The sequence below is a fragment of the Sinocyclocheilus rhinocerous genome, unplaced genomic scaffold, assembly GCF_001515625.1.
Source record: "Sinocyclocheilus rhinocerous isolate Xijiao unplaced genomic scaffold, SAMN03320098_v1.1 scaffold558, whole genome shotgun sequence".
Lineage (NCBI taxonomy): Eukaryota > Metazoa > Chordata > Actinopteri > Cypriniformes > Cyprinidae > Sinocyclocheilus > Sinocyclocheilus rhinocerous.
Window position 1 is genome coordinate 1570672 of NW_015634502.1, and position 27620 is coordinate 1598291.

Sequence of the window (27620 nt, forward strand, 5' to 3'; positions counted from 1 at the left end):
CAGAATAAAACCGAGAAAAAATCTCTAGAACGCTGTCAGAGTAACCACTAATGATGCCCTCATTAGTATTAGATTACATTTCCTGTTGGTATCGGATATCTTAAAGCACTTGGATTTTATATGTTATGGTTTTGCAGTCCCTGCACCAAAACTTTATAATGTTTTGTGATGTAATTGCATATCATTATGATGATATGATTGATATTTAAAGTAACGGTTCACCCAAAAATGAAACTTTGTTGAAAACATACTCACCCTCAGACCATCCCAGATGTAGATGAGGATTGTTTCTTACAAACATGCAGCTTCTCACCTCACAAGAAGTTAACTGATGGACTGGAGTGGTGTGGATTACTTGTGGATTATTGAGATGTTTCTATCAGATGTTTGGACTCTCATTCTGACGGCACCCATTCACTGCAGAGGATCCTTTGGCGAGCAAGTGATGTAATGGTAAATTTCTCCAAATCTGTTCAGATGAAGAAACAAATTCATCTAGGATGACCTGAGGGTGAGTAAATTTTAAACAACATTTCATTTTCAACTATTTATTTATTACTTCAAATTAATAGTATCGAAATATTATGACAATATAAATATATGCATTTTTTTATCTTAATTTATAGGATGGTTTATATGCACACATAACTTTTTCTGACTGATGTGGGTGGGATGCTAATATTTAGGAAATGTTTTGTTGTAAATGTAAACTGCTCTTTGCTTTTTTATGCACGTGTGTGAATGTAGAGCCGAGAGATAATATCATCCATATAGATAATGTATCCTCCACCCATACCCACAAAATGTGTAAATGTGCCACTCCTTCCTGTTTCAGTAACATTACTGCCCATTAAGCATCAAGTTTCAGAGTTTAGCAGCCATAAATGCTGTGACTCCAGTGTGCAAAGAACTGTGTGATGACACTTATGCAGAGTATTTTACATTTTAATGAATACACTACAGTCGATTATTTACAGTCACACACAAAACTGTTACATTAGCTATTTCCATGAGAGCCAGTGCTGAGTAGCCATCAAGAACAAAAATCACAGAGAATAATATTAGTGACATCAGCTTATCTTAAGACATATACTGTATCTAGAGCAAATAATCTTGAGCTAACAACGTTAGCTTTCTGCATGTGAATATCTTTGGTAACCTAATGGATTTCAGTATTAGGAATATTTAAAAATTAATGAATGATGTCATGCAAATACATTATGCACAACCCAAAAGGGAAGAGAAAGAAGACATTTCTGAATCACTAGCACCATGTCACCCTTACGTTGTTAGTGTTGCTGTACTAAGCATTATACACATGCAAACTGTTTACTACAACAGAAGAATTTTGAAAGTGTGTAGCTGACACATTTTGGCACACACAGTGCATTTGACTGTGTTTATTTAACATGCACTTACTCATTTTAATACTCGTGGTCTGTGATTGGGTTGATGTGTAAACTGCCATTGCTGTCTGTTTGAAAACTGTGGCCTTCTCAGGCAGGAACTGCAGAAAAAAAGAAAAGAAAAGAAAAACGCATTTTCAGTCAAAGGTAATGTATTCATATACGAGACAGAGTTTGTATCGCAAACAATCGCTTGTAAGCGCTCTCTTCCACCTTCAATACCACTACTGAGGTGCCCTTGAGCAAGGCACCGAACCCCCAACTGCTCCCCGGGCGCCGCAGCATAAATGGCTGCCCACTGCTCCGGGTGTGTGTTCACGGTGTGTGTGTGTTCACTGCTGTGTGTGTGCACTTAGGATGGGTTAAACGTAGAGCACTAATTCCTAGTATGGGTAACCATACTTGGCCACATGTCACGTCACTTTCATATGCAGCTGTTGGGGGAAAATCCCCAGAGTAACGCTGTCTGCTGCGGAGTAGTCAGACTGTGTTGTGTACCTTGCATGCGTTAATAGTTGTTAGTAAACGACCAAACTCCAGTCCTGCCTTTACCTAGCCAAGTTACCACACTCAGCTTAATAGATATCATGCTGATTGAGATTAAACACAGAGATAGAGATAGTATTTTTTTACACATGCATGTTTTTCCATTCTAATTTAACGCAATCTAATCCTTTCTGGAAGCAATCCGATCCTTTCTGGAAGCAATCCAATCTTCTAAACCATTCTAATCTAGACTTCTATAAGTTCAGACATGATAACTTGAGTCACTGTCATGTTTAAAGGTTTGTCTAACCAGGATAAAGTGTATTGACGTATTGAAGGTGTTCACAGCTACAGTATTGTTTTTTCAGCCAATCATTCTGTTTGCTAAGGAATTCTCTCTTTTCAATCAGACAAGGATAAATCAGCTCTTTCCAAGACAATCTTTTTAATTAATATTTCACTATTTTGTTTCTTCAGTGCTCTTTAATCTATGTCTGTGCAGGTTGCATTACTGACTGTAAACAAAAATACTGTACAGCTGTTTCCACAAACAAATTAAGCAGCAAAAACAGTTTTCAACATTGATAATAATAAGAAATTATTATTACTAACTGAGCACCAAATCGGCATATTAGAATGATTTCTAAAGGATCATGTGACACTGAAGACTGGAGTAATGGCTGCTGAATTCACAGGAATAAACAGCATTTTAAAAGATATTAAAGCCTTGGTGAGCATAAGAGGTTTTTTTCAAAAACATTAAAAATCTAAATTATTCCAGACTTCTGACTGGTATATGTGCATTTATGCATTTTGTTTCATCTCTTTAATTCACCACAGCTTGAAAACTAGTTTCATTACTTGCGCTTTAATAGTAATGTTAAAAACTTTCAGTTTAGTAAATTGTAGTGAAATTATAGCGCTTTAAAACAGCATTTTAATGCCAGCAGAGGGCAATCACACCCATCAGTCAGTGTGGGAGAACAGCAAAAGGGGGTGTGACTCCATGGACCCCTATTGAGAGGGAGCAGCCATCCATAGCTTTGATAAGAGAGCTGCTCTCTGGTCACTGCAGAACACATAGCCTTTTGGCACAAGGGATCCCAAACTGCAGCAGTGCCTTCATCAGGGTCTTTGCTTCAGCCTCTGCCATCTGTTTTTAGTTTCTGATTTTGAAGCAATTTCCTCTGACTTGTATATTACTGGACTTTGCCTTGAAGATGGGGATACGAGATTATAAATTGATTTATCTTATGACACTGGCTTTGCTTCTGAGTGCTTGTGCTTCAGAAGCAAAAAGAGGAAGTCAAGACAAGACAACTGTTGGCAAGGATAGTTTTATTCAAGATGATTCACAAGAAAGCACACCGCAAGAAGTGTTCAGTGTGGAAGATGACGATAAAGGAACCATGGTCACACAAACTACAAGTCCTTTGGCCTTCACAGAGATGGTCAATTCGTCACTGGCTGAAAATGGAAACAGCACTGAAATAACTAGTGAACAGGTTCCTAATGGTGATCCAACAAAAAGGAGCATCACAAAAATCCAAAATCCTTTGTTTCCCATCACTGACAGCTCTTACAGTGCTTATGGGATTCTCTTTTTGGCTTTTGTGGTGTTTGCCTTCGGCATCGTGGGTAATCTGGCGGTAATGTGCATTGTGTGGCAAAATTACTTCATGAGGAGCGCATGGAACTACTTTCTTGCAAGTCTGGCTTTTTGGGATTTTCTGGTGTTGTGCTTCTGTCTGCCTGTGGTGGTCTTTAACGAACTCACCAATAAGAGGCTGCTGGGAGATTTCTCCTGCAGAGTTGTGCCTTACATAGAGGTAAGGCCCTTCTAAGGCATTGTCAAGTTTACATTTAGTCTTGATCAATTTCTCATGGTCTAATGTACCTGAAAAATATATCTTAAATGTAGCTAGTGCCAATATTTTTTAACAGGAACTTTTAAATTCCGATACAGTATTAATTCTGGATTTTTAACACTGCAGTAAAATAACCCTGTAACTTTAACTTTAGTTTTCATAAAACACACAGAATTAACCATTTTAAACACCCATGTAAGTAGTCACCTAAAAGTCCTTACAAATCTACATGTACATCTTTATGATTACTATTTATGACAATCAAGAGGGACGCACACCATATCGGTTATATATTATTTGACAATGTTGCAGATTTTTGATTTATCATTGTTGATCAATATAGGATATTTAATTGTGCACTTCCTCTTATTTTAACATATCAATTACCTTTGTCATCATCTAATGCTCATTTAAAGTTTATCTAGTAATTTTAACTTTAAGTAAGCTAGTATTATTTAGTAACACTGTCAAATGTAAAATAATTTAATTAGTAATGTTAAATTTTTATCAAATTTCAGATGAATGTCAGTTTTTCATACTTTATATTATACTGTTCTGATTCCTACATTTTTTGTAGCCTAACTAAATCTCTTAAAATTCCACTATCTATGTCATTATATATCTATATATTTATATTATATTTAATAATAATAGCATTTCATGATAACATGAAATTTCACATAACATGAAAATAATTACCACAGTTTTAATAATCTAATCATTTATTTTTACTGTATCTCATGAAAAAACATCATAAAAACACAAACATATATTATATGATTATAGCAATAATTATTTTTTTGGACACCCTCCAGGTAACCTCTCTTGGTGTGACAACCTTCAGTCTGTGTGCTTTGGGCATTGACCGCTTCCACGCTGCCACAAGCTCTATGCCAAAGGTTGAGCGACGAGTTGAGCGCTGTCAGAAGGTCCTGGCTAAGCTGGCGGTGGTTTGGATTGGCTCCATGGTGCTAGCGGCTCCTGAGCTGCTCCTGTGGCAGCTGCATCAGGTGACACCACCTAGTCTGGGTCACCAAGTGGACACCTGCATCATGAGTCCATATCCAGATCTCCCTGAATCCATCTATTCTCTCATTATCAACTACCACGATGCACGCATGTGGTGGTACTTCGGCTGTTACTTCTGTCTGCCCGTTGTCTTCACCCTGCTCTGTCAGCTGGCCACCTGTCATGTATCCGGCGGGAGCGGAAGTTCTTCTAAGCGGCCCGAGGAACGATCTCCATCCAAAAAACAAAAGCTTCAGCACGCTCAGCAAGTCGAACGGCAGCTCAACTGCACAGTCATGGCTCTAGCGGTCGTATATGGTGTCTGTACGCTGCCAGAGAATGTTTGCAACCTGACTTTGACGTATGGTCCCATCCAGGTGTCTGAGTGGGTGACTTCTCTTCTGGCCCTCATAAACCAGTTCTTTCTGTTCTTCAAGTCATCTGTGACACCAGTGCTGCTGCTTTGCCTGTGCAAGTCTCTGGGCCAGGCCTTCATGGACTGTTGCTGCTGCTGCTGTGAAGAATGCCAACCGAGCAACTCTTCATCTACCCAAAATGTCGCTGAAGGCAAGCTCAAGACCACCAATGACGTGTCCTCCATTTTTTTTGACAAAGCCAAGGACAGTTCAACCATCTTGTCCATTGGCAGCTGAGTAGGCGGATCCCGTCCCTAAGTGATGACATCATAAGATGACATGGAACCTACAACCTACCTTCTTCCCATTATCCACAAGTGGCCATCTTTACATTAGCAGTTCTTACTGTTATGTTGGAGCAAGTTAGCTTTGTTCAACAAATCTGAGTCCAATTTGCAATTTTGGTTTTGGTACAAACTTAGTGGGTAAAAATCATTTTTAGTTAAGATCTAAGTTCTAAGTTTGGCATATGAAGGCTAATTCACTCTAAATTATGTTCACAAATCTGAAGATTAATTCTATAATATCTCAGGATGGCTCAATGTACCTATAAATTCTTAAAAGGATAATTCACCCAATAATTGACTCACCCTCGCGTCATTTCAAACCATTGACTTTTTCTCATCTGTAGAACACAAAAGAAGATATTTTGTAAGACGTCTCCATGTTTATGTCCATACAATGGAAGCCAGAGGGCTCCAGTGTTGTTTTGGACCCCAGTGACTTTCATTGAATGTACAAAACAATGCTTCATTGTATCCACTTTTGTGTTCTGCAGAAGAACGGAAGTCATACAGGGTTGGAACAACATGAGGGGGTGTAAAAGATGCCAGAATTTTGATTGTTGGGTGAACTATCCCTTTAATATATCACCAGGGTCTCCATTAAGTAACTGTAATTTTGACTTCAAATGTCCCACATTCATAGTTCTACTTTTCTGTACAGACAATGAATTTTACACATAGCTCTGAGTGTATAAATATTTAGCTAAACACTCTGTGAGATCAGAAATGCATTGAATACTACCAGATCACAAATAACACATCATCTTGTTCATATAATAGGAAAACTTGTGAAACAAAAATGTAAGGAGTTTTTGTCTGTTACTCAGGCAAATGCTATTTATCACTAATTTTAATTAATGCCTCTTTTTTCAAACCACTGAACATTGGTCTACACTGTTGATTGTGAACTTCTGTATATAAGCACTCAGCTGTATTAGAATGTAAATAGATAATTTTTGAAAGCAAACTCCCTGTGCAAACTAGCTTTTCGAGCCCCTTCATGTAGTACAGTGAGACAAAAAGACAGAAATTGAATGGTGTACCTCCTCAAGGGATTATTGTAACTTTGCTCATAGCTGCTTTCATAAGCAAATTCAGCAAAAAGTCCATAAACAGTTTATAAAACTCTATTCAATAAATGCCTTTAAATAATTTATGTTGTCTCATTCATCTTTGAAATTGCAAGAAATAGTGTCAAGAGTTGTACTAATCTCTCAAATGTCCATCAGGGCCTGAGGGAGAAGATTTGTCCTTAAAGACTTGGTTTCTTCATTCCCATAAGGTTTCTATTGTTCTGAAAAGGAGATGGAAGCTTCTACTGTGAATATCAATAGCCAGACTACGGCTGAGTTGCCAAGATACCGTCTAAAAATTCACGTGTTTTTTCCAGAATGGCCAAGTGTGAACAAAAAACCCACTTGGATTTGCCACCTTTTCTTGTCAATGTAGGAATCAAAGAATTCGTCAATAGTACAACGTTTGTACGCTTGTCATGTTCGTCGGTGTGCTGACCAGTGCGTATGGAAGCAAGCTTAGACACTGAAAGGAGTCATTAGTCATATAAAAGATGTGTTTTTTCAGATGGGCTCTCGAAAAACTCATCTTCAAATTGATTATCTAACATTCAGTGGACCGTGAAAGATAATAAACTAAATCAAAGATAGAAATGTTTGGGTTAGACTGACGTGTGTTGTTGCAGGGGTTGTTGGGAGGGGGCTGGACCTCTTCTGTCTTGTGGTTTTGGCTTGCGCTCAGAGCCTTTCAGAGATTCAGAAGACAAGTGAGAGAGGTAGAGAATGGCCTCATTAGAGAATTGAGGAGGGCTTTAAGAGAGGAGCTCCACTGGCCATTATGACTGCAGGAGAACAGACGAGGCTCTATTCTCTGTAATGAAGTTTGTGCCACAAATCAACAAATCTCTTCACAACACTCAATGCCAATATGACAGGAAGCATTATACTACAGTAAATCATGGAAATAATAAAAACAAAACATTAAAAGAGGTAGTTTCAGGTAGTATGTTCACATTTGGATTTGGAAAGTACAATTGTGATTTACTTCATGTTAATTCAGTTGCATTCAAATTTACTCTATTTCATTGTCCAATTAAGCATGACAGCTCACATTAGATGTTCAGTGTCATGAGTTCTTATTGAGGTCACCTCCAAGGACAATGTCATTTTGAACAAGAGGTACATCTCCCACTAGACAAACATATATTTGACGTCATGCTCCAAAACTCCAAGATAAAAAAAAGGAGACTGACTGATTAGTCAACATAAAAGCACCTAATAGTTTTAGAATTTAATGTGATGTATTTATTATAAATCTATTTAAACGCCAGACTTGGAAGAAGAAGAAAAAGCATTGTGCAAGATTGTGCATCTGCAGGCCTGGCATTTTTCTGAAGGGCTAAAGAAACAAGCTCTAATTTTAAAAAATGTATTTCCAAACGAAGAAGTTGCAACTTAGCATGTCTGTGTACAAAAATTCACGGTTTAAAATCATTTGTCGCTGTATATAAGTCACAACTCAAACAAACAAACCACAGAGTTGTTAAATAGCAATAGTAACAGTAACACAGTAATACGGTTCAGTTCGTTTCAGTTCATCAATTTATATATAATTGGGCCCTTAAGACATTACTTACATTCTACAAAGTTTTCCAAAGACTAAATCTGTCAAGTGTTGTGTATGAGCTCTTTTGCATATATGTCACACATTGTGAACATTGTGAATGTTACCCTGTGAATGTTGATGGCTACCCTGTCTGGATTTCCTGTTGTCTAATCATTAAATATCCGTTTATTCATCATCATCTTCGTCGTCCTGCCTGATCTCTCAACACCCTGCCCGTGACAGAATAACCGACCCAAAAAGAGTTTAACTTCTGTGTTCTCCCCTCCGTTTGTTTTCCGGTTTTTCCTCAGTGTTTTTCTTTCCGTTGTGTTCACCCCATGGATTCCTTTCCTTGCCCCGAATTCCTCCTCCTCCTGCTGGAGCAGGAAGGCAAGACTCTCGAGGACCATACCAGACAGTTCCCCTGTGGACTGTGGATTGTGGTTTCTCCCTCTATGTCCTTATTTGGTTGTTCCTGTTCTCGTTTGTAGTTAATCACCTCATTGTGCTCACCTGTCTGCCCCTCTTTATCTGCCCTATATTAGTTCCTGTCTCCTGTATTCTAGTTTGTCGGTTATTGAAAGTGAAAGTGAAAGTGAAAGTGACGTGACATGTGGCCAAGTATGGTTACCCATACTAGGAATTAGTGCTCTGCATTTAACCCATCCTAAGTGCACACACACAGCAGTGAACACACACACACCGTGAACACACACCCGGAGCAGTGGGCAGCCATTTATGCTGCGGCGCCCGGGGAGCAGTTTCACCCCATGGATTCCTTTCCTTGCCCCGAATTCCTCCTCCTCCTGCTGGAGCAGGAAGGCAAGACTCTCGAGGACCATACCAGACAGTTCCTGTTGGTCGCTAACATCACCCGCTATCCGGACGACGTGCTCTGCGCTTTCTAGAAACTTAACGAGTAAGTCGTTTCTGCCGACTGACTGGCCAGCCACGAGTGAATGATTCGCCGCGATGGCTGCCACATATACTTTGAGCGTGGAAGAGGTGTGCCCCTTATCCAGCAGTTCTTCTAGAAAGGTTAGCACGTGGGACACTTCACAAGAGGACGGGTTCTCGTTCCGTGCTGGAAGAGAAGACTGACTATTACGTCATGTAGACGGAGCTCTAGCCTCCAAAATGATCCCATCGAGAGGCCAAACATGATTTGGCCGGGGATGCCAAATCATGCCCTTCGCTTGCGAGAGAAGGTCCTCCCTCAGTTTTATCAGCCAAGGGGCTGCTGATAGCAGCTGAATCAACTCAGGGAACCACATCTGATTCCTCCAGAGTGGGGCCACCAGGATGACTGAGCATGTGACTTCCCTGACCTGTCTGATGACCTGAGGAAGCAGAGAAACCAGGGGGGAAGACATACAGGCGAGCGCTGGGCCAATCATGGGCCAGGGCATCTCACTGTCTCAGAAAGTAGATTGGGCAGTGAAAGTTGTCTTCTGAGGCTAAGAGGTCCACCTCTGCCCTCCCGAAGACAGACCAAAACATTTGAACCATTTGGGGGTGTAGTCTTCATTCTCCTGGATCTACATTGTCCCTGGACAGCATGTCTGCCCCCTGGTTCAGTCTGGCCGGCTCATGAACTGCTCTCAGTGAGAGGAGTTTGCCCTGTCCTCATAAAAAGAGGCGTCAAACCAACCTGTGAAGGGAGCGTGACCTGAGTGAAAGTAAAAGTGAAAGTGAAGTGACGTGTGGCCAAGTATGATGGCCCATACTTGGAATTTGTGCTCTGCATTTAATCCATCCAAGTGCACACACAGTAGTGAACACACACCCGAAGCAGTGGGCAGCCATATTGCTGCGGCACCCGGGGAGCAGTTGGGGGTTTGGCCTTGCTCAAAGGTCTCACTTCAGTCGTGGTATTGAGGGTGAAAGGTTACCACCGTCATGTTGTCCAAATGGACCAGGCCGCGGTGCCCCCTTATGGCCGGCAGGAAGGTTTTTAGGGCCTGAAAAACCGCCATCAGCTAGAGGCAGTTGATTTGTAAGCGCTGTTCCAGGTTTGACCAGGAGCCGAACGTCGGTCTGCCCTCATGCAGAGCTCCCCAACTGAGTTGGAGGCAACTGTCGTGACCACCTTCCTTCTGGAGGTCAGTCCCAATGGGATGCCTGATTGAAACAGGCGAGAGGTTTTCCAAGGGGCTACGGCTCTGAAGCAGCGGTGGGTTACCCTGAGATGAAAACATCCCAGGTGCCAAGCGTGGGACAGGACATGGGCTTTGAGCCAGAGCCACTGAGCAGGCTCAGAGGAATCACAGAGGAAGCGGTTGACATGAGACCGAGCATTCTCTGGAAAGCCCTGTGCGGACGTGAAGTCCCTAATTTGAATGACGCCACTAGTTGCTGAGCAGTCAGGGAGAGCACTGAATGAGAAGGATGGGCCCAGCTTGAATGGAGCTTCCATCGCTTGGTGTTAATTGGAGGGATGGAGAGCGAGGGATGGCTTCTGAGGCTCAGGGTCCAACGTCCCTCTGGGGTGGGGACCTTGGTGCTTCAGAAATGGGTAATGTTTCGCTGTCCAGGGGCTCTGCTGAAGCCCAGGCTCAGATTAGGCTGGGGCTGAGGCGACGCTGGCTTGGCAGGCTGCTGAGCGGATGGAGCCTTCTGGTGACTTGAACAAGCCGCCGCACTGGAGCGCTTCGGCAGGAAGTGACGTATTGCCTACGATGACTTCTGTGCTGCTGTAAACCGCTCTGCAAAACCATCCACTGCAGGGCCAAACCGTCCCTTAGGAGAGACTGGTGAGTCTAGGAAGGTGACCTTGTCGGCATCCCTGATCTCTGTCAAATTCAGCCAAAGGTGGTGCTCCAGCTCCAAAGCCAGGTCAGTTGCTGTGCACAGCTCTCTAAAGGCATCAGAACTCTGGCCAGACTCGTCCATGGTGCGGATAAGTTTGGCCTGGAACACTTGAAGCACCGCCTTCCTGTGGAGCGCTGAGCCAGCCTGGCCAGCCGCTGAGTAAGCCCTGTTTGCTAGGGATGAGGTAGTCCTGCATGGCTTAGATGGATGCACTGCATGGGCTTTCAACTGATGACATGGAGTCATCAACGACGGCTTCGTCCTCAGATGCACCAAAGTAAATCAAGCCGCTCACAGCCGACAAGGGGTGCTGATCCTCACAAGTGAAGCATACAGGAGAATCAAGGCATTGGGGGGAGAGTGAAGGATGCGGGAGCTGCGCCAGCTTGATTTCACTCAAGCAAGGTGTTAAAGCCCCGCTGCTCTGCTGTTTCTTTCTCCTAGAGAAAGAAGAGGAAACGGGAGAGCAGATTGGGTAGGACCACCTTCATTAAAGAAGCCGATTCGCGAGTGGAGAAGGGCGAGACTCATGCTCTCGCAGTGAGAGCATGTCGTCTCAGTGAGTGCAGCCTCTGCGTGGGCACTACCTAGACAGGCGATGTCTCTGGAAATTTGCTCTTAGATGGCCGCAGGGGACCCCCACTACCGGGGGCTCCTTCTACGGCGGCGAGCAGCGGCTGAGCTGCACTTCTTCCTTCTTCGGCTTCTTGCTTTCAGAGTCAGCGAGGAGATGATCTTCGTCGCTGAAGGAGAAAAATTCTGATGAAATGGCACTCAGGGCCGACTTATATAGAGGTCGGCTCCTCCCCTTTTGGTGGGTTGAAGAAATCAGGCTTCAGTATCAGAGTAAACAGGAGTTTCCCCCATAAGCTGTCAATGCAACGGGAGAGACTGCTCGAAAGGGAACAATAAAAACTCAAGAAGTTTTTTTTTGACATGTTTATTCAATATTTACATGGTTATTATATATTTACATGGTCAATGTACAATGTGCTTTCCAGAAATACAATCATTTAACAGCAAGTCTGTAAAATATTGTGTGACATGAATTTTGCTTCAAATAAACTACAGAAACAACTCCAAAGATAAATACACATGCATACACAAGCATAAACAAACCCAAAATAAATAATTAATTATTTAAGAAAAGAAAATAATAAACAGATAAATAAGAAGTTTATATAATTGCATTGTTTGACAAGTGATGTTAATCTGTGCTCCCTTGAGAGCCAGTCCACTTTCCATTCTGCATTGAAATGAGAGTTTTAACAGATGAAAGACAGATCTAGGTCCCAGACAAGACAGACCCTATGCCTCAGAACTCTAACCTCACCTACTGACACTTCTTCCATTCATTTGTGTACACCTTTAAGAGCTATCTTGGCATGGGCATGTCAGTCTGGTGAGGTGAATCCAGGGCTTCCCGTTTCAAGTCACCATCAGCAGACATGAGAAAGTGATGAGTGTCCTGTGGGGGGACGCTCTTATTCTCAGACTAAACTCAATGAGGAAGGACTAATATGACCTGAATGTCCTGCACTTCTGAACAGAACGCTGTCTCTCTGCGCCTTGTTAAGGGACAATGTTTGTTTTGTTTCATTGAGTTCTGAGAGGGGAGGCTGAGAGAGGGTGGAAGGGGACGGGGGGTCCATGAGAGATTCAACACGGTTGCTGTGGCAACTAGTTTTGGCCCCTTGAGTACACTAACATACAAATCAGGGTCTGGACTGAGGTCCTGGGCACAAAAAAACAACGCAACCGGAGCCATGGACCACCACGAATAGAGGACAGGAAACGCTAGTGAGTTTTATTCTGATTCACTAAATCACGATGCCAGTTTAAGGATGGAAAAGAAAAGTTTTCCATTGCATTTTTTGTCATACTTGTGTATTCAAGGCACATGGCAATCTAAAAACAAGAGTAGGTGTTGCAGTGGCTCACGGAGAGGCCAAATTTCCCTGCTTCTCGAGGGCCCAGGACATCTCACTCATTTTTTCCCCTTCATGTTGTGTGCCAAGCCTCTGACAGAGAACAAAATTGGGCTGTGTGAATGAAACTCATAGTCCCCACAGATTTTGACAGTTACCTTTGATTGTGAGAAACAGAACACAAAACAGAAACAATACTGAATTTAAAATCATAAGATATTTTATTGCTCGGTTTTCTTTAATTTTATCAGGTTCTCTTGCTTTTTGGTCAAATTACCTACTAAAGCTTTGCAAACTGCATTACATTCACAGAACAGCAATAGCTGCTTGAGAAAAACAGGGAAAATGCTGAAATTTTGTTTTCATGACTTTCTTTGTTATTAGAAAAACTTTAAACAAATTCTCAAAAACTTAAACAAATTCTCAAAAACTATGTGGAAGAATCCTGTATAAACAAAGCTATGCACGGGACAAGCCCACACAACGCCTAAAAGCGGAAATTATATAAGGATCAACAACGCCCTCCAGTGGTCGCAGATGCTCATTATACACAAAAGTATAGCTTATTTTGCATTAAGATGTTCAGTTACTATATAGGGAGTACCAAACCTACAAAAATTACAAATAAATAAATAATGCAACAATAAAAAAAAATAATAATAAAGGATTTAAAATTTTTATAAGGAATAAATGATAAAAACAAATTTCCAGTTGAATGTAGTGATTAATTTTTGTATTATTTTCCCTTTATTATATTCTTTCTTTATTTGTAACTTCGTTCTTCATTATTAATTTTTTTTTTATATTAATTTTTAATTTTCGCAAGTTTTTTCCTCCATAATTATAATCTGGTCAGACACAAAAAAAGACTCAGAAAAATAAATCCAGTTTCAATCAGATTTAATTTTACAACTGTTTACAGACTTCAAGGACAATATTTAGACTTGACATCACATTTCACAGAAAGGAAAAAAAATATTTAAATAAATGAACCGCTCAAATGGGGAGAAAACAGAAATGGTTCACTTCTGCTGTGACAAACTATTATAGCACAGAGATATTACAGTAAAAAAGCACTGAGGTTTCTACAATTGTCATATCAAAACATTCACATTAGAACTGAAAACCTCTCCTGGTCGGCAAAAACGATACAGATGTCACCGTGTCAAAGCAAATCCAGCTATACACAAACAAATTCAGACCGAATAGCTTCAGTCCAGTTCAGTAATAGGTTGCCAGATCACCATGATAAACAACCGTACATGAACTCAGGGGCCCACTTATTTATATACAATAGTATATAGTTGTCATTAGGAGCATCTGTGTTAGTGACACTGTAAACGTTGTTGTGGATTTAACAGAAGTCTCAGTTGTTGTTGTTGTTTCAGTTGCTGTGCACAGCTCTCTAAAGGCATCAGAACTCTGGCTATTTAAATGCCTTCACTCTCCCCCCAATGCCTTGATTCTCCTGTATGCTTCACTTGTGAGGATCAGCACCCCTTGTCGGCTGTGAGCGGCTTGATTTACTTTGGTGCATCTGAGGACGAAGCCGTCGTTGATGACTCCATGTCATCAGTTGAAAGCCCATGCAGTGCATCCATCTAAGCCATGCAGGACTACCTCATCCCTAGCAAACAGGGCTTACTCAGCGGCTGGCTTTTATTTCATTTCATTGTTAATAAATGAAATAAAAAAACATTTTTTTAAGAATGAGCTTTTTCTTCAGATAGCACATACATTCCCAAACTGATAATTTAATTGAACAAATTTGGCCTATATTTGTACTTCAGATTTTTTTTTTTAATTGCTTGGCAATATGGTAGAAAACCAACAGCTAAATTAAATGATGTTTGGTCTGAGGGGGGCATTTGGTATAAAGCATTTGTGGCCAAATACAGAGGCTAAATATCCTCTGTATTTAAATATCAGAATCCTAATTATTGGTTCAAAAGTGAAGTGAGGTGTGGCCAAGTATGGTGACCCATATTCGGAATTTGTGCTCTGCATTTAACCCATCCAAGTGCACACACACAGTAGTGAACACACACACACCGTGAACACACACCCAGAGCAGTGGGCAGGCAGCGCCCGGGGAGCAGTTGGGGGTTCAGTGCCTTGCTCAAGGGTCTCACCTCAGTCGTGGTACTGAGGGTGGAAGAGAGTGCTGGTTATTTACTCCCCCCCACCAACAATTCCTGCCGGACCCGAGACTTGAACCCCGCACGCAACCTTTGGGTTACAAGTCCGACTCTCTAACCATTAGAGATATACATTATATACTGTAAAAAAGGACTGCAGCAGAATCAATGATTAAAAAAGTGATTAATAGTCAACGTTTTGTGCATTTTTGGAATGTCAATGTAAAAATATCATGTTATCATTAGTACTGTCAGATAATGCTTTTGCTTTACCTGAACATGCACAAACAGATGAATTTATTAAAAACATTTAAGATTTATGAAAAAAACAAATGCATGTATAATCTGCTAAGAAGTCTTAAGGGTCAGAGATACAACAGGGTGTCTTCATTTTCCATACATTTCTTTCCTAAAGATCCGTAAAGCTTTATTTCATAGATGTATCGTAGAGATCAGTGTTGAGCTAGGAAAATTTTATTTTCCAGTGTCATTTCCTGGCTTTGGCAGAGTTTAGCTGGCGTTTTTAATCAGTGTTTAAGGCCTGACCATGAAGATCAGCTGTCTGTGTGTGTCGGCCAAGCATGACAATGAAGAAGATACTGTAGCTAATCTACAGATGCATTTAATGGGCCATTGTAGACCATTTAAAAACATTCAAGAACTGCATTCCACCGCAGCTCTCTGTCTCTAATAAAAATTTACAAATGGGCTCAAGGTTAAAAACATGAACTTAAAATCAGTTAAGCAAAATAATTTTAAGTAAATGATTTTAAAATCTAGAAATCTTTAAACCCTATTTTAAAATGTCAGCTCTGCTGGTATTTAATATTTATTTATATATGGAATTTCTAAGTAAACACTAATACACTGAACTAGCAAAGAACGAAACACCAATATATAAAATATACCTGTATAAATTTTTCGGTTTACAAAAAGTCGCACGTACACCACTCTACTGAGAATAAGTGAAATTGAAATTGGCTGGTACTGGTGCCAACCAAACTGTAAAAATACTCAAAATCCTAGCTGCAATGAGTGTACAATGAAGCTCAGCTTTATCATGCTTGTTAAAAGCTGATAAATATATCCCACTTGGTACAGTATGGTTCACTTTACAGTAAATAAAACCCTAACCAGTGCAAAGTTGGGCAAAAGAGAAAGGGGTTTGCCAAGGAAACAAGGACAAAATCTTTTTATGGCCGTTTTTGTCCGTCAATGGATGTAAAATCAGTAACTTCTTTTTAAAGCAACTGAATTTCATTAAATGATAAAAATTAATTCTCTGTTACTATTCATATCAATTGAACATAAGAAAAAAGGGAAAAGAAGGGGAAAAACAGAAAAAAAAAATCCCAAACATGAGTTGTTTAAAGGAAACCAGATTTAAAGTCAGTCCTCTTCAGACTGCACCTTGTTTTGAATCTGTTCTGCTCAGTACGATGATATGTCCATCTAACTCTTCTGGAAAAAGAACAGAAAAATATCAATCTTAAATACAATGTATGATTTCTTAACATTTATACATCAAGGATTTAAGTGAGTTACATTTACCATACTCGACTGCTTCCCGCTGTGAATTGAAGTGACCTCTGCGATTTGCCGCTGTAACTTGTGAGAGGTGGAGAGGGTGTCATCTTCACCGTCAAGGTCTCGTTCCGACTCTCGCGCCCTCTTACCAGTCACACTTCCTCCTGAGTGCAGCAGGTGTCCTGCTAAACACCACACAGAATATTGTAAACACAAAAATAGGAATATATTAACACACTTCCTTAATAAAGCAACTTTTTAAACTTTGGATATGTTGTAAAAAACTATGATATTCATGTAACACGCAGTACACATTTCCATGTCTGTTACCTGAATGTTGTGGACCTGTCATGTCGTGTGAGACATTACATTTGTAAATTCGACTGCTGTGCCCCGTCGGTCATGTGATGGTATCCTGGAAAACAAGCAAGAGAAAAGAACTGCATGAGAAAACAGATCTTACGCAGATCTTATTTGCTAATAACAATTATTTACACCTATAAATCTATTAGTGTATTAAATTAGTGTGAAAGGTGACACCTGATTGCTGCTGCTGTTGTTGCTGAATTCCACTTGGTCCCTGCTGCTTTTCACTGTCAAATTTCAGCAGAATACTTCCACTCCTTTTACCACTGGAACCGCCTGATACAGCTGGTGCTTTCAGGATGTCAGTTTATGTCACATCGGTATGCACATGACACACGCACAAAAAAACAAAAAAAAGATATTTTAGCCATGAATTAAAAATCTGTTCCCACAACTTAAGTCTTGTAAATTGTAAATCATTCCCTGGTTTAGTTACTGTACATCGTGACTACGAATTTAGCTAAATTAAAACGACTGAAGGAATTACCACAATGTGGCCATGATTTAACTAAAACAAGGGAACAAATAGAACATTGCCACAAATTAAGTAGTGGGAACAAAATCATAATTTGTGTCCATGATATCTATATTTATTTCCCCATGTCATGTGTGGGCATCTGTAAATCAGTAGTTTGTTTGTATTTTTTTTTACACACATTTTTATATGATATTATATTATATTATATTATATCCTTCACTTTTTCTTCAATTATTAAAGATATAAGAGATACATTCCTTGGTTTAAAAATATAATTGCTTTTAAATGAGTCAAAAGTTGTTAACATTTGGTATTTATTAACCTTTCTTAAAACATTTAAGAAAATAAAAAAGCTGATAGGCTTTATTTGTCTGTAATTTCAAAGTAGTTTGTTTGTATTTTTTTTTACACACATTTTTATATGATATGATATTATATTATATTCTTCACTTTTTCTTCAATTATTAAAGATATAAGAGATACATTCCTTGGTTTAAAAATATAATTGCTTTTAAATGAGTCAAAAGTTGTTAACATTTGGTATTTATTAACCTTTCTTAAAACATTTAAGAAAATAAAAAAGCTGATAGGCTTTATTTGTCTGTAATTTCAAATAAAGGGAAAAAAAAAAATGAAATTCACCTGGTGTATTGGTCCCCGACTGCTGTTCCCCTGGGGAGTACGCCATCCCATTCCCATTGCCGTTGTGTGTGGATGGTACGGAGGCCAGAAGTCCTGGTAAAATAGAATGTAGAATTATCTTCTACTGCAACAATGCACAATTTAAGCATTTGCTAGAACTTCAGACAATTATACTCTTTATCAACTGCATGTGAGGCTTGTTTTTCACTGATAAATGTGATTGCATGTAAGCTAGATAGTTGCTTGCTAATAGAAGACAGTGAAAACTCTTGCCAAGTCCTCTGTAGCGTGAAAGTTGTTGGTAGATCTGCTTCATCCTCTCGATGTTGAGGCGGCTCGCTTCAGCGTGGTTCACCATGGGTTTGGGGTAGTGGACACCGATGATGCATTTGGCAGCGGCCTGCACAGAGTCTGGGGCGTTCCATGGGTCGTAGATATATTTGGCAGGGAAACCTCGGAGAATAGGTAAATATCGTCTGAAAGAACAAAGAGAGATTAAACCAGTCTCATCATAAACATGAGGAAGGTTACGCGAGATGGTTATTGGGTTCCCATGTTTGAACAAGCAGGCACAAAAAGAATGACACAGTTTCTCGGATTACAAAAAGTGTCAAGACTGCAGCTTGTGGAAATGATTAATTTACAAGGATCACAAAATGGTATTTTCACACCATTTAACGGTGTAATATCATAAACGTGAATGTATAGATATGCGCCAATTCATACTACAAATAAAACTGTCAGCACCAACACCAAAACAATAAAAAATGGAAAAGAACTGAAAAATTCAGGCTGTACTGAAATCAGGACTCTCTCCTCCAGGTCCCAGGGACAGAAAATGCCACCTACCTAAGGTGCTCCACCTTACCAGAGCATAGGGACGGAGGAATGCAGGAGGCACGGCTTGCAGACAGGCGGACGCACTTTAAACTGGACAACAGGTCCCGCCTGTGCTGAGACACTACGGAGATTCCTACTACAACACATATTAGAAAGCAGAGGCAGTGACCAGGCCCTCCCAATCCCTCCAGATCCAATGACAGAGCACCCTCCCACAACCCCATCCCACCCGCTTCAACAAATCGAAACTCAGGGCTGAGTGAGAGGTTCAGGTTCGCTCCCTGCCCCCCGCACTGCCACTGATCGCTTTTGAGACGACAGTGATCCCAAGCCAAGGCAGAGAAACCTGCTAGCCGCCAAAGGAGAAACGCAGTATACTGTCCTCTGCTGCTGGGTGGCCCCCTCATTTTGCCAAAAGAGACCAGAACCCTTTTGCCAGGAACAGTCACATCCTGCCTGAACAAGCAAAAAGCCAGAACCACATTACATGTACAGAAGCAGAAATGAAAAATTGCTGGATGACCTACGGACCGTGAGTGACTTCGTTGGGACAAAGGTACGACTCTCTCTCAATGCCAGGACTCTCGTTCTCTTGCATAGGCAGTGCTGCATTCAATGCCTAGAGGACCGCTAAACATTTCAAAAAGAGTCTGATAAGGAGGAGTTGTCCAAAGCTAGACTGAAGTCATTGGCACTGGCTTTGGGCCCCACCTCCCATCATGCTCTCTGGGAAATGCAATGTGGCTCTCTATGCATTGAAAACAGGCCAGGCTTCATATATATTTCCCTACCAAGCAGTTGAAATCCTTTTTGATGAAACGAGATGCTACCGAGCTAAAGTACAGGCTACTGCATTTCCCGCTGATAAAGCATCAAGCTTCAACCACATTCACAGCTAACAGGTTTCCAAATGCTTTGGCTAAGAATGGCTTTCGTCTTAAAAGCAATCAACCACAATTCACAAAGAGGAAAGGGAAAGCTGAACTTTTCACTCAATCCGTAAGACGACCACAAAGAAACACAAATACGATAAATACGATGACAGCAATGTTTACAAGCAGACATCTGCTCCTTGAAGGGGCCTATAATGAGGACAATGTGTTGGGAAAGTACCAAAATCCTGGAACACCAAATTCTGGAACTGGAAGGCCTTAGGTGGAAAAGTTAACAAAGACGCTACATGGGACAGGTTTGCTTTCTTGACTAACTCATGCTGTAATTCATGTCTAGACCTCAACTGATACTATTCTACATCTCAGTCATATATAAAAAACAAGTGTTATGTATATGACCCCCAACTGTATAAAATCCTCATGAATGTATGAATTACCCTTCCAAATGACCCAGAAATTCTTTACATTCCTCTGATCGAGTTACTTTAAAAAAATTTTCCTCATTCTATTAAACTGTCCTTCTGTGTGGCTAATCTTTAATGCATTCTAGCATTTAAACAAGGGCCTTGTAGTGGAAGCATGATATTCAGCCTGGAATTAGTGTGTATTTTTAGAAACGTTACCAACCTAATGAAATCGCCGTTAGGGTCAGTGCGCCTGCCGAAACCCACTGGACAGTAGCAATGAAAGAACTGTTGAAAGAAAGAGCTACAGGAGAGCCACATCCAGCTGCCTGCATTTACACTCCAGTCAGCATCCAACAGGAGCTCCTCGAACACCTGTCAATCATAACTACCATTATTCTCCAGCCAATCAAAGATGGTGGTTATTAGGTCATTTAGGCCTATTAAAAATAGACTTTTACACTACAGTTCGAAAGTTTGGGGTCAGTCCGTAATTTTTTATACTAAACTCTTTATTCTTTGATGTTTTTTTTCTTAATTTTAAAAGAAAATTTACATGGAAATAAAATACCTCAACAACCACGGCTGATAAAATATAGGTCACTCTATTATCATTATTAGTGTGACAAACACTCAAGGTCTTTAAACTCAAATGTATCCATCCAGCATATTTTTATATTCCTCCATAACAGGGGCTGGCAACCTTTCTGACATGAAGTGCCATTTTTTTTACATTTTTCACAGTTTTAAAATCTTATGAAATAAAAAATTACTTTTTTTATATCCCATGTGTAAGATATGCACCTTCATGGCCCTCTTCCCAACTGATCCACAGGTCTCCACGAGTGAGAAAACAAGCGACAGCATGACGGGCCAGGTGGTGGATCCAGCCCTCCTGCCTCAGCTGGGTCATAATGGCATCAATCCATGGAAAACCTGTCTTAGCTTCAGCCCATTTGGCTAAAGCCTCTGGGTTCTTGTCCCAGGGGATGCGCACACAGATTGGGTTGCCTTCCATCTTATCAAATCGTGGGTTGTTGGTGGCGGCAGTGTAGAAAAATTCCCTCCACAGCAGCTGACCATAGAGGGAGAGTGGAGGAGTGCTGGTTTTCTTTACCTGCAAGGAGAATTTCACACAAATCTAGATATTATATTCATTTTTACTTATTAAAAAACAGGATACTACCACATGCTTAATATACAGACAATTTTAGCTGAATTCCCAGCAAAAATGAACTATATAATTATATAAGATACAATATATATATATATATATATATCATTATATATAGTACAATATAGTATACTAGTTTTATACATAGATGGATAGTGCAGAGCCATGTCTGTACCTTCCTGTAGAGGTCTGTGAGTTTGAAATAGAAGAGGTGGCAGGACAGGCAGCCAAAACGGAGGTAGGGACTCAGGCCAGTCGGACTGGCTAACAAAGAATTGGCATTCATTCTGGGTCTTTCAAAATTTGCAACCCAAGCCTGTAAAAACATTTAGGAGGGAAAGGGTAAAGTCTGATCTACAATTAATGAGTACATGTTGGACTAACAATTGTTTGCTATTAATTTTCACTTTCAGTCTGTCCTTTTATTTCTTATAGTTCTTTTAAAGATTGTTATACATTAGCATACTGTATTTAAAAAGGTCCATCAATGCATCAGTAACTGCAAAACTGGGCCAATAACTGCACAGTACATAGTGAAACTCATGGTCGTAACAACACTTTCTGTTGTATTTGTTTTAGCTGTTAAACACCACCAGGCATATGGCCACAGGTAATCCGAGATTGAGACCACTGATGTACATCTATATATATTTGATCACACCTTTCGCTCTAGATGCCTTTCAATCCTTGTTAACGCCTCTGTTTCACCTCCTGGCCAGACAGCAGATGGTAGTCCCTCGATGTCAAATCCTGAGTCAAGATTATGTAGGTTAAAAAAACAATACTAATATTGGTGGGTTCTTGTATTGCAGTTTATGAAACTCATGCATTTGTGTTAGGTCACAGGAAATGGATACAGTGATGTTATCATTTAGGTCTACTACTTCATTTTAACAGTGTCGTTTACTCACCCTCAAGTTGTTTGAAACCTGTATGGGTTTCTTCTGTTGAACACAAAAGAAAAGATTTTTAAAGAATGTTGGTAACCAAATAGCTGCTGGTAGCCATTGACTTCCAAAGTACGGGAAAAAAATGCACAAAATATGTTTCAGTTAAATAATTAACAGTAACAAGTAACAAAAAAAAGGAAACCTGCTTCGCTTCATTTTTATGGCCGCACCACAAGTTTAAGGAAACAGATGGCTGAAAGCACATCCTGTTTGTTTTCTTTATTTTAGAAAAGGCACAGTTTTGTTCTTATTGTGAATATACATTAATAAAAGTAAACCCTTTACAGTTTCAAATTATGTCCGAATTTTTTTTTTACGCTGTGATAAGGGTGAAGAACAGTTTACTGTTCAGGAAATATATAGATTTAAGAAAATTGCTGCAAAACTGAGATCCGAACTTCAAGCAGAGGATGGGTTTGAAACGACAGTCTATTTTGCTCCCACATCTTGAAACTTACTTTGAGCTCAATCCTTCCTTCATACTTTCTAATGAGTGTGGTGAGGATAGGCACTCTTAACTTGAATGGGGAATGAGATGCATATAAACGGGCACTGTTATTTGAATTAATAAAGCAAAAGAAAATTGATGTTGCGTTCATTCAGGAGACGCATAGTGATGGTCTAAATGAAACTGACTGGAGAAAAGAATGGGAAGGAGTGGTGCTGTGCTCTCATACGAGTTCTGCTAGAGAAGGGGTGGCTGTATTATTTGCCAAGCATTTTACTCCTGCCTCTTTTGAGGTGAAACAACAAATTCCTGGTAGACTTATTGTTATACAAACACAATTTGAAAAATTCAATATTGTGTTTATCAATGTATATGCTCCCACTACTGGCGATGAGAGAGTTTTTTTTAATGATTTTAATGAAATTTTGCAGAGCTATAATTCAGATGAGTATTGGTTTTTAGGTGGTGATTTTAACTGTACAGAGAATTATGTAGAGTTTGGAATCATGCTATGCTGTGCTATACGCACATTGATTGAGACTCATAAATTGTGATATATGGATGCATTTTGAATAAGAATGATAAGCAATTAACGTGAACGCATATTTGAGGGAATTTTATTTCCTTGGCCAGAATAGATTATACTGTTTTAAACACTATTTTAACATTGTGAAAAGCTGTGCAATTAGTCCTTCTGGTTTTTAATTTTAATATATCCAATGCTGAGTGATTTAAAGTTTAAAGAGGTGTTTATTTTTTATTTTTAGGAATTTAAATAAAAAAAAGAATGTTTTATAAATTTGCGTCAGTGGTGGGACTACGGAAAAGTTGGAAATAAATTGTTTTGTCAGCAGTATACTTTCAATGTCTCTAAAAACACTACACAAAAAATGAAAACTCAAAGCTGAAATTGTAGAGTTACAAACATTAATAGAGGTTACTGGAGGGCAGAATGGTATTGATGCTCTTAAGTCTAAAAAGTTATTCTTTGTGGACCTGCTAGGTATGAAGGCAAAGGGATCTTTGGTCAAGATCTCACGAAAATGGATGCCCGATCCAAGTTCTTTTTTAATTTGGAGAGGAAAAATGTCCAGAGTCGATACATTCACTCATTGCGCTCAGAAAATGGGCAAGAGCTGACAGCGCCGTCTGAAATAAGACAGTGGGTTGTAAGGTTCTATGATGAAGAAAGATGAGGAAATGTCTGCTAGTTTTTATGCGGGCTTACCAAAGTTGCAAGAAAAGTCAAAGGCAGTGCTGGAGAGACCTTTGTGTGAACGAGAACTTTGGAATGCACTGCAGAACATGGAGAACAGAAAAAGCTCCTGGTAATGGGCTTGCAGTTGAGTTTTATAAAGCCTTTTGGGAGGTGTTGGGCGAGGAGGAACTCTCTGAGGGTTATAGTACAAGATAATAATAATATCATCTGTACTGTAATTGAGGGAGAAAATTTTTTTGACATGTTATTAATTTGAAGCTGTTTGTTAAATAAAGTTACTTTATTTTTACTGCTATGTGTAGCCGAATTGTTATCCATGCTGTAAGGGAAACAGGTCAATTTAGCTCAAAGGGAATCATTTAAGATTTTAAAGGGAATACGCTGTGATAAGGGTGAAGAACAGTTTACTGTTCAGGAAATATATAGATTTAAGAAAATTGCTGCAAAACTGAGATCCGAACTTCAAGCAGAGGATGGGTTTGAAACGACAGTCTATTTTGCTCCCACATCTTGAAACTTACTTTGAGCTCAATCCTTCCTTCATACTTTCTAATGAGTGTGGTGAGGATAGGCACTCTTAACTTGAATGGGGAATGAGATGCATATAAACGGGCACTGTTATTTGAATTAATAAAGCAAAAGAAAATTGATGTTGCGTTCATTCAGGAGACGCATAGTGATGGTCTAAATGAAACTGACTGGAGAAAAGAATGGGAAGGAGTGGTGCTGTGCTCTCATACGAGTTCTGCTAGAGAAGGGGTGGCTGTATTATTTGCCAAGCATTTTACTCCTGCCTCTTTTGAGGTGAAACAACAAATTCCTGGTAGACTTATTGTTATACAAACACAATTTGAAAAATTCAATATTGTGTTTATCAATGTATATGCTCCCACTACTGGCGATGAGAGAGTTTTTTTTAATGATTTTAATGAAATTTTGCAGAGCTATAATTCAGATGAGTATTGGTTTTTAGGTGGTGATTTTAACTGTACAGAGAATTATGTAGAGTTTGGAATCATGCTATGCTGTGCTATACGCACATTGATTGAGACTCATAAATTGTGATATATGGATGCATTTTGAATAAGAATGATAAGCAATTAACGTGAACGCATATTTGAGGGAATTTTATTTCCTTGGCCAGAATAGATTATACTGTTTTAAACACTATTTTAACATTGTGAAAAGCTGTGCAATTAGTCCTTCTGGTTTTTAATTTTAATATATCCAATGCTGAGTGATTTAAAGTTTAAAGAGGTGTTTATTTTTTATTTTTAGGAATTTAAATAAAAAAAAGAATGTTTTATAAATTTGCGTCAGTGGTGGGACTACGGAAAAGTTGGAAATAAATTGTTTTGTCAGCAGTATACTTTCAATGTCTCTAAAAACACTACACAAAAAATGAAAACTCAAAGCTGAAATTGTAGAGTTACAAACATTAATAGAGGTTACTGGAGGGCAGAATGGTATTGATGCTCTTAAGTCTAAAAAGTTATTCTTTGTGGACCTGCTAGGTATGAAGGCAAAGGGATCTTTGGTCAAGATCTCACGAAAATGGATGCCCGATCCAAGTTCTTTTTTAATTTGGAGAGGAAAAATGTCCAGAGTCGATACATTCACTCATTGCGCTCAGAAAATGGGCAAGAGCTGACAGCGCCGTCTGAAATAAGACAGTGGGTTGTAAGGTTCTATGATGAAGAAAGATGAGGAAATGTCTGCTAGTTTTTATGCGGGCTTACCAAAGTTGCAAGAAAAGTCAAAGGCAGTGCTGGAGAGACCTTTGTGTGAACGAGAACTTTGGAATGCACTGCAGAACATGGAGAACAGAAAAAGCTCCTGGTAATGGGCTTGCAGTTGAGTTTTATAAAGCCTTTTGGGAGGTGTTGGGCGAGGAGGAACTCTTAGATGTTCTCAATGAGAGCATAGCTGAGGGTTATAGTACAAGATAATAATAATATCATCTGTACTGTAATTGAGGGAGAAAATTTTTTTGACATGTTATTAATTTGAAGCTGTTTGTTAAATAAAGTTACTTTATTTTTACTGCTATGTGTAGCCGAATTGTTATCCATGCAGTAAACATTTTAAAAATAGCTTTGGGAAGAAAAAACAAACAAAACAAAAAACAGAGCTTTCAGCTCATATGTAAATTGCGCAAGCTTACTTCACAATATTAGATAGAAAGATCAGAAAAAGCCCACATACACTAGCCCACAGACCCTCCCCTCAAAAGAAATCAGGATAGGAGTGGTCGAAAGTGGACAGAAGAGATGGATTAAAAAAACAGGTGTGAACAGGAATGTGTCTCCCTTGTATACTTGTGATCCGATCGGATCAACCAAAACGTATCTTAATACCAGATGTAAACAGGGCCAATAGCTACCAGCAACTGATTCGTTACAAACACTGTTCAAAATATGTTTTGTGTTCAACAAAAGAAAGAAATGTATACATATTTGGAACAACCTGAGGGTGTGTGAATGATTTTAAAAACTATCCCTTTAAATTCAACAGATAAAGCTCTTTATCTCATTCAGCTCACCTAGTTCTTCCAGCGATGGCACACCATATTTGTCACCATGGTCTTCAGAGACAGGTGTGACGCAGGAGCCCATAATAGTGTTGGAGAGGGTTTCCACTGGCATCTCTGGTGGGTCCATTCGGCTGATCAGAGTCTGGAAACGTTTGTAAGTGAGGGGAGGCTGACCACCATTTAGTTCAATGATCCTGAAAGGATGTAGAGGGTAAAGTGTCAGGGTCTTCCTGTTTGCCACCATCCTTCCCACATGTACAATTCACATGCATTAAAACTCTTATTTTAAGATAGTGAGACAGCAATTTCTCTATGTTCTTTCAAGAATTGAATGCAACAACTAGCAAATAAATAGCAAAATTAATGATGCAGCTGACATTAGATATTAAACAGGTTGAGAATATTAAAACTGAAGTTTGCCATTTTTAAAAATAAATGTATATCAAACATGCTTCTTGAACTCTCTTCAAATGTCATTTGGTTGAACAAAGGTTACTGTGTCAGGCTAGTAGGATGCCAGAGTCAAACTTTTTTGAAAAATCAACCTATAAATGGATTACTTATAGTTGCACATTAAGCAGGTATAGGAAACATCAAAAAATGAACATTTTAGATTTAAGGAAATAAGCTCATCAAGCTTACTTATCAAGGTTGTAAAGGGTGTGTGAAATCTTGACTATGACTTCAACCCCAGCCTCCATCGCAAGCTTTTTAATAGCTGCATCCCTCTCCTTTCCAAACGGTTCTGAGTCATACTCGAAGGTCAACCTGGATATTTTCCATTCCTGTAGGAAAAGATCACAAACACTGGATAGTTACTCAAAAAAGTTAATGCAGTGGATTAAACAAAATTGGAATGTGTGTCTTTCAGAAATGCTCATCAGATCAGACAAATGAAAGAAATACTGTAAGTGCTTTTGTGATACCATATTCAAGGATTGATAGCGGTATTTTAAACTAAAGTATTTTACCTTGAAAAGGCGTGGAAATACATTGGCTGGTTGACCTCGGATGACAAAAAGGCGGGAATTGAGTTTTCTTAGATTGGAATCAAGATCATCCAGGCACTGCAGGAGAAATCTGTCAGGAAAGAATTTCAAATTTAACATTAAGTGTTTTTAAATATAATTCTGCAGTAAAAAAAAAAAAAAAAAAAATAAGGTTAAGTCTAACAAAAAATTA

The 27620-nt window shown here is 39.5% G+C and overlaps 1 protein-coding gene and 1 pseudogene across 1 annotated transcript; one reads left to right on the forward strand and one right to left on the reverse strand.

The window, feature by feature from the left end:
* The first annotated feature begins 2967 nt into the window (after positions 1-2967).
* On the forward strand, positions 2968-5868 carry LOC107745785 (prosaposin receptor GPR37L1-like). Its single transcript, XM_016559769.1, has 2 exons — positions 2968-3721; positions 4576-5868. Exons 1-2 carry the CDS (start codon positions 3113-3115, stop codon positions 5419-5421), a joined length of 1455 nt encoding a protein of 484 aa, XP_016415255.1. The 5' UTR covers positions 2968-3112; the 3' UTR covers positions 5422-5868.
* A 9185-nt stretch (positions 5869-15053) lies between these two features.
* Positions 15054-27620, reverse strand: part of LOC107745786 (cryptochrome-1-like) — a 19508-nt pseudogene continuing 6941 nt past the window's right edge.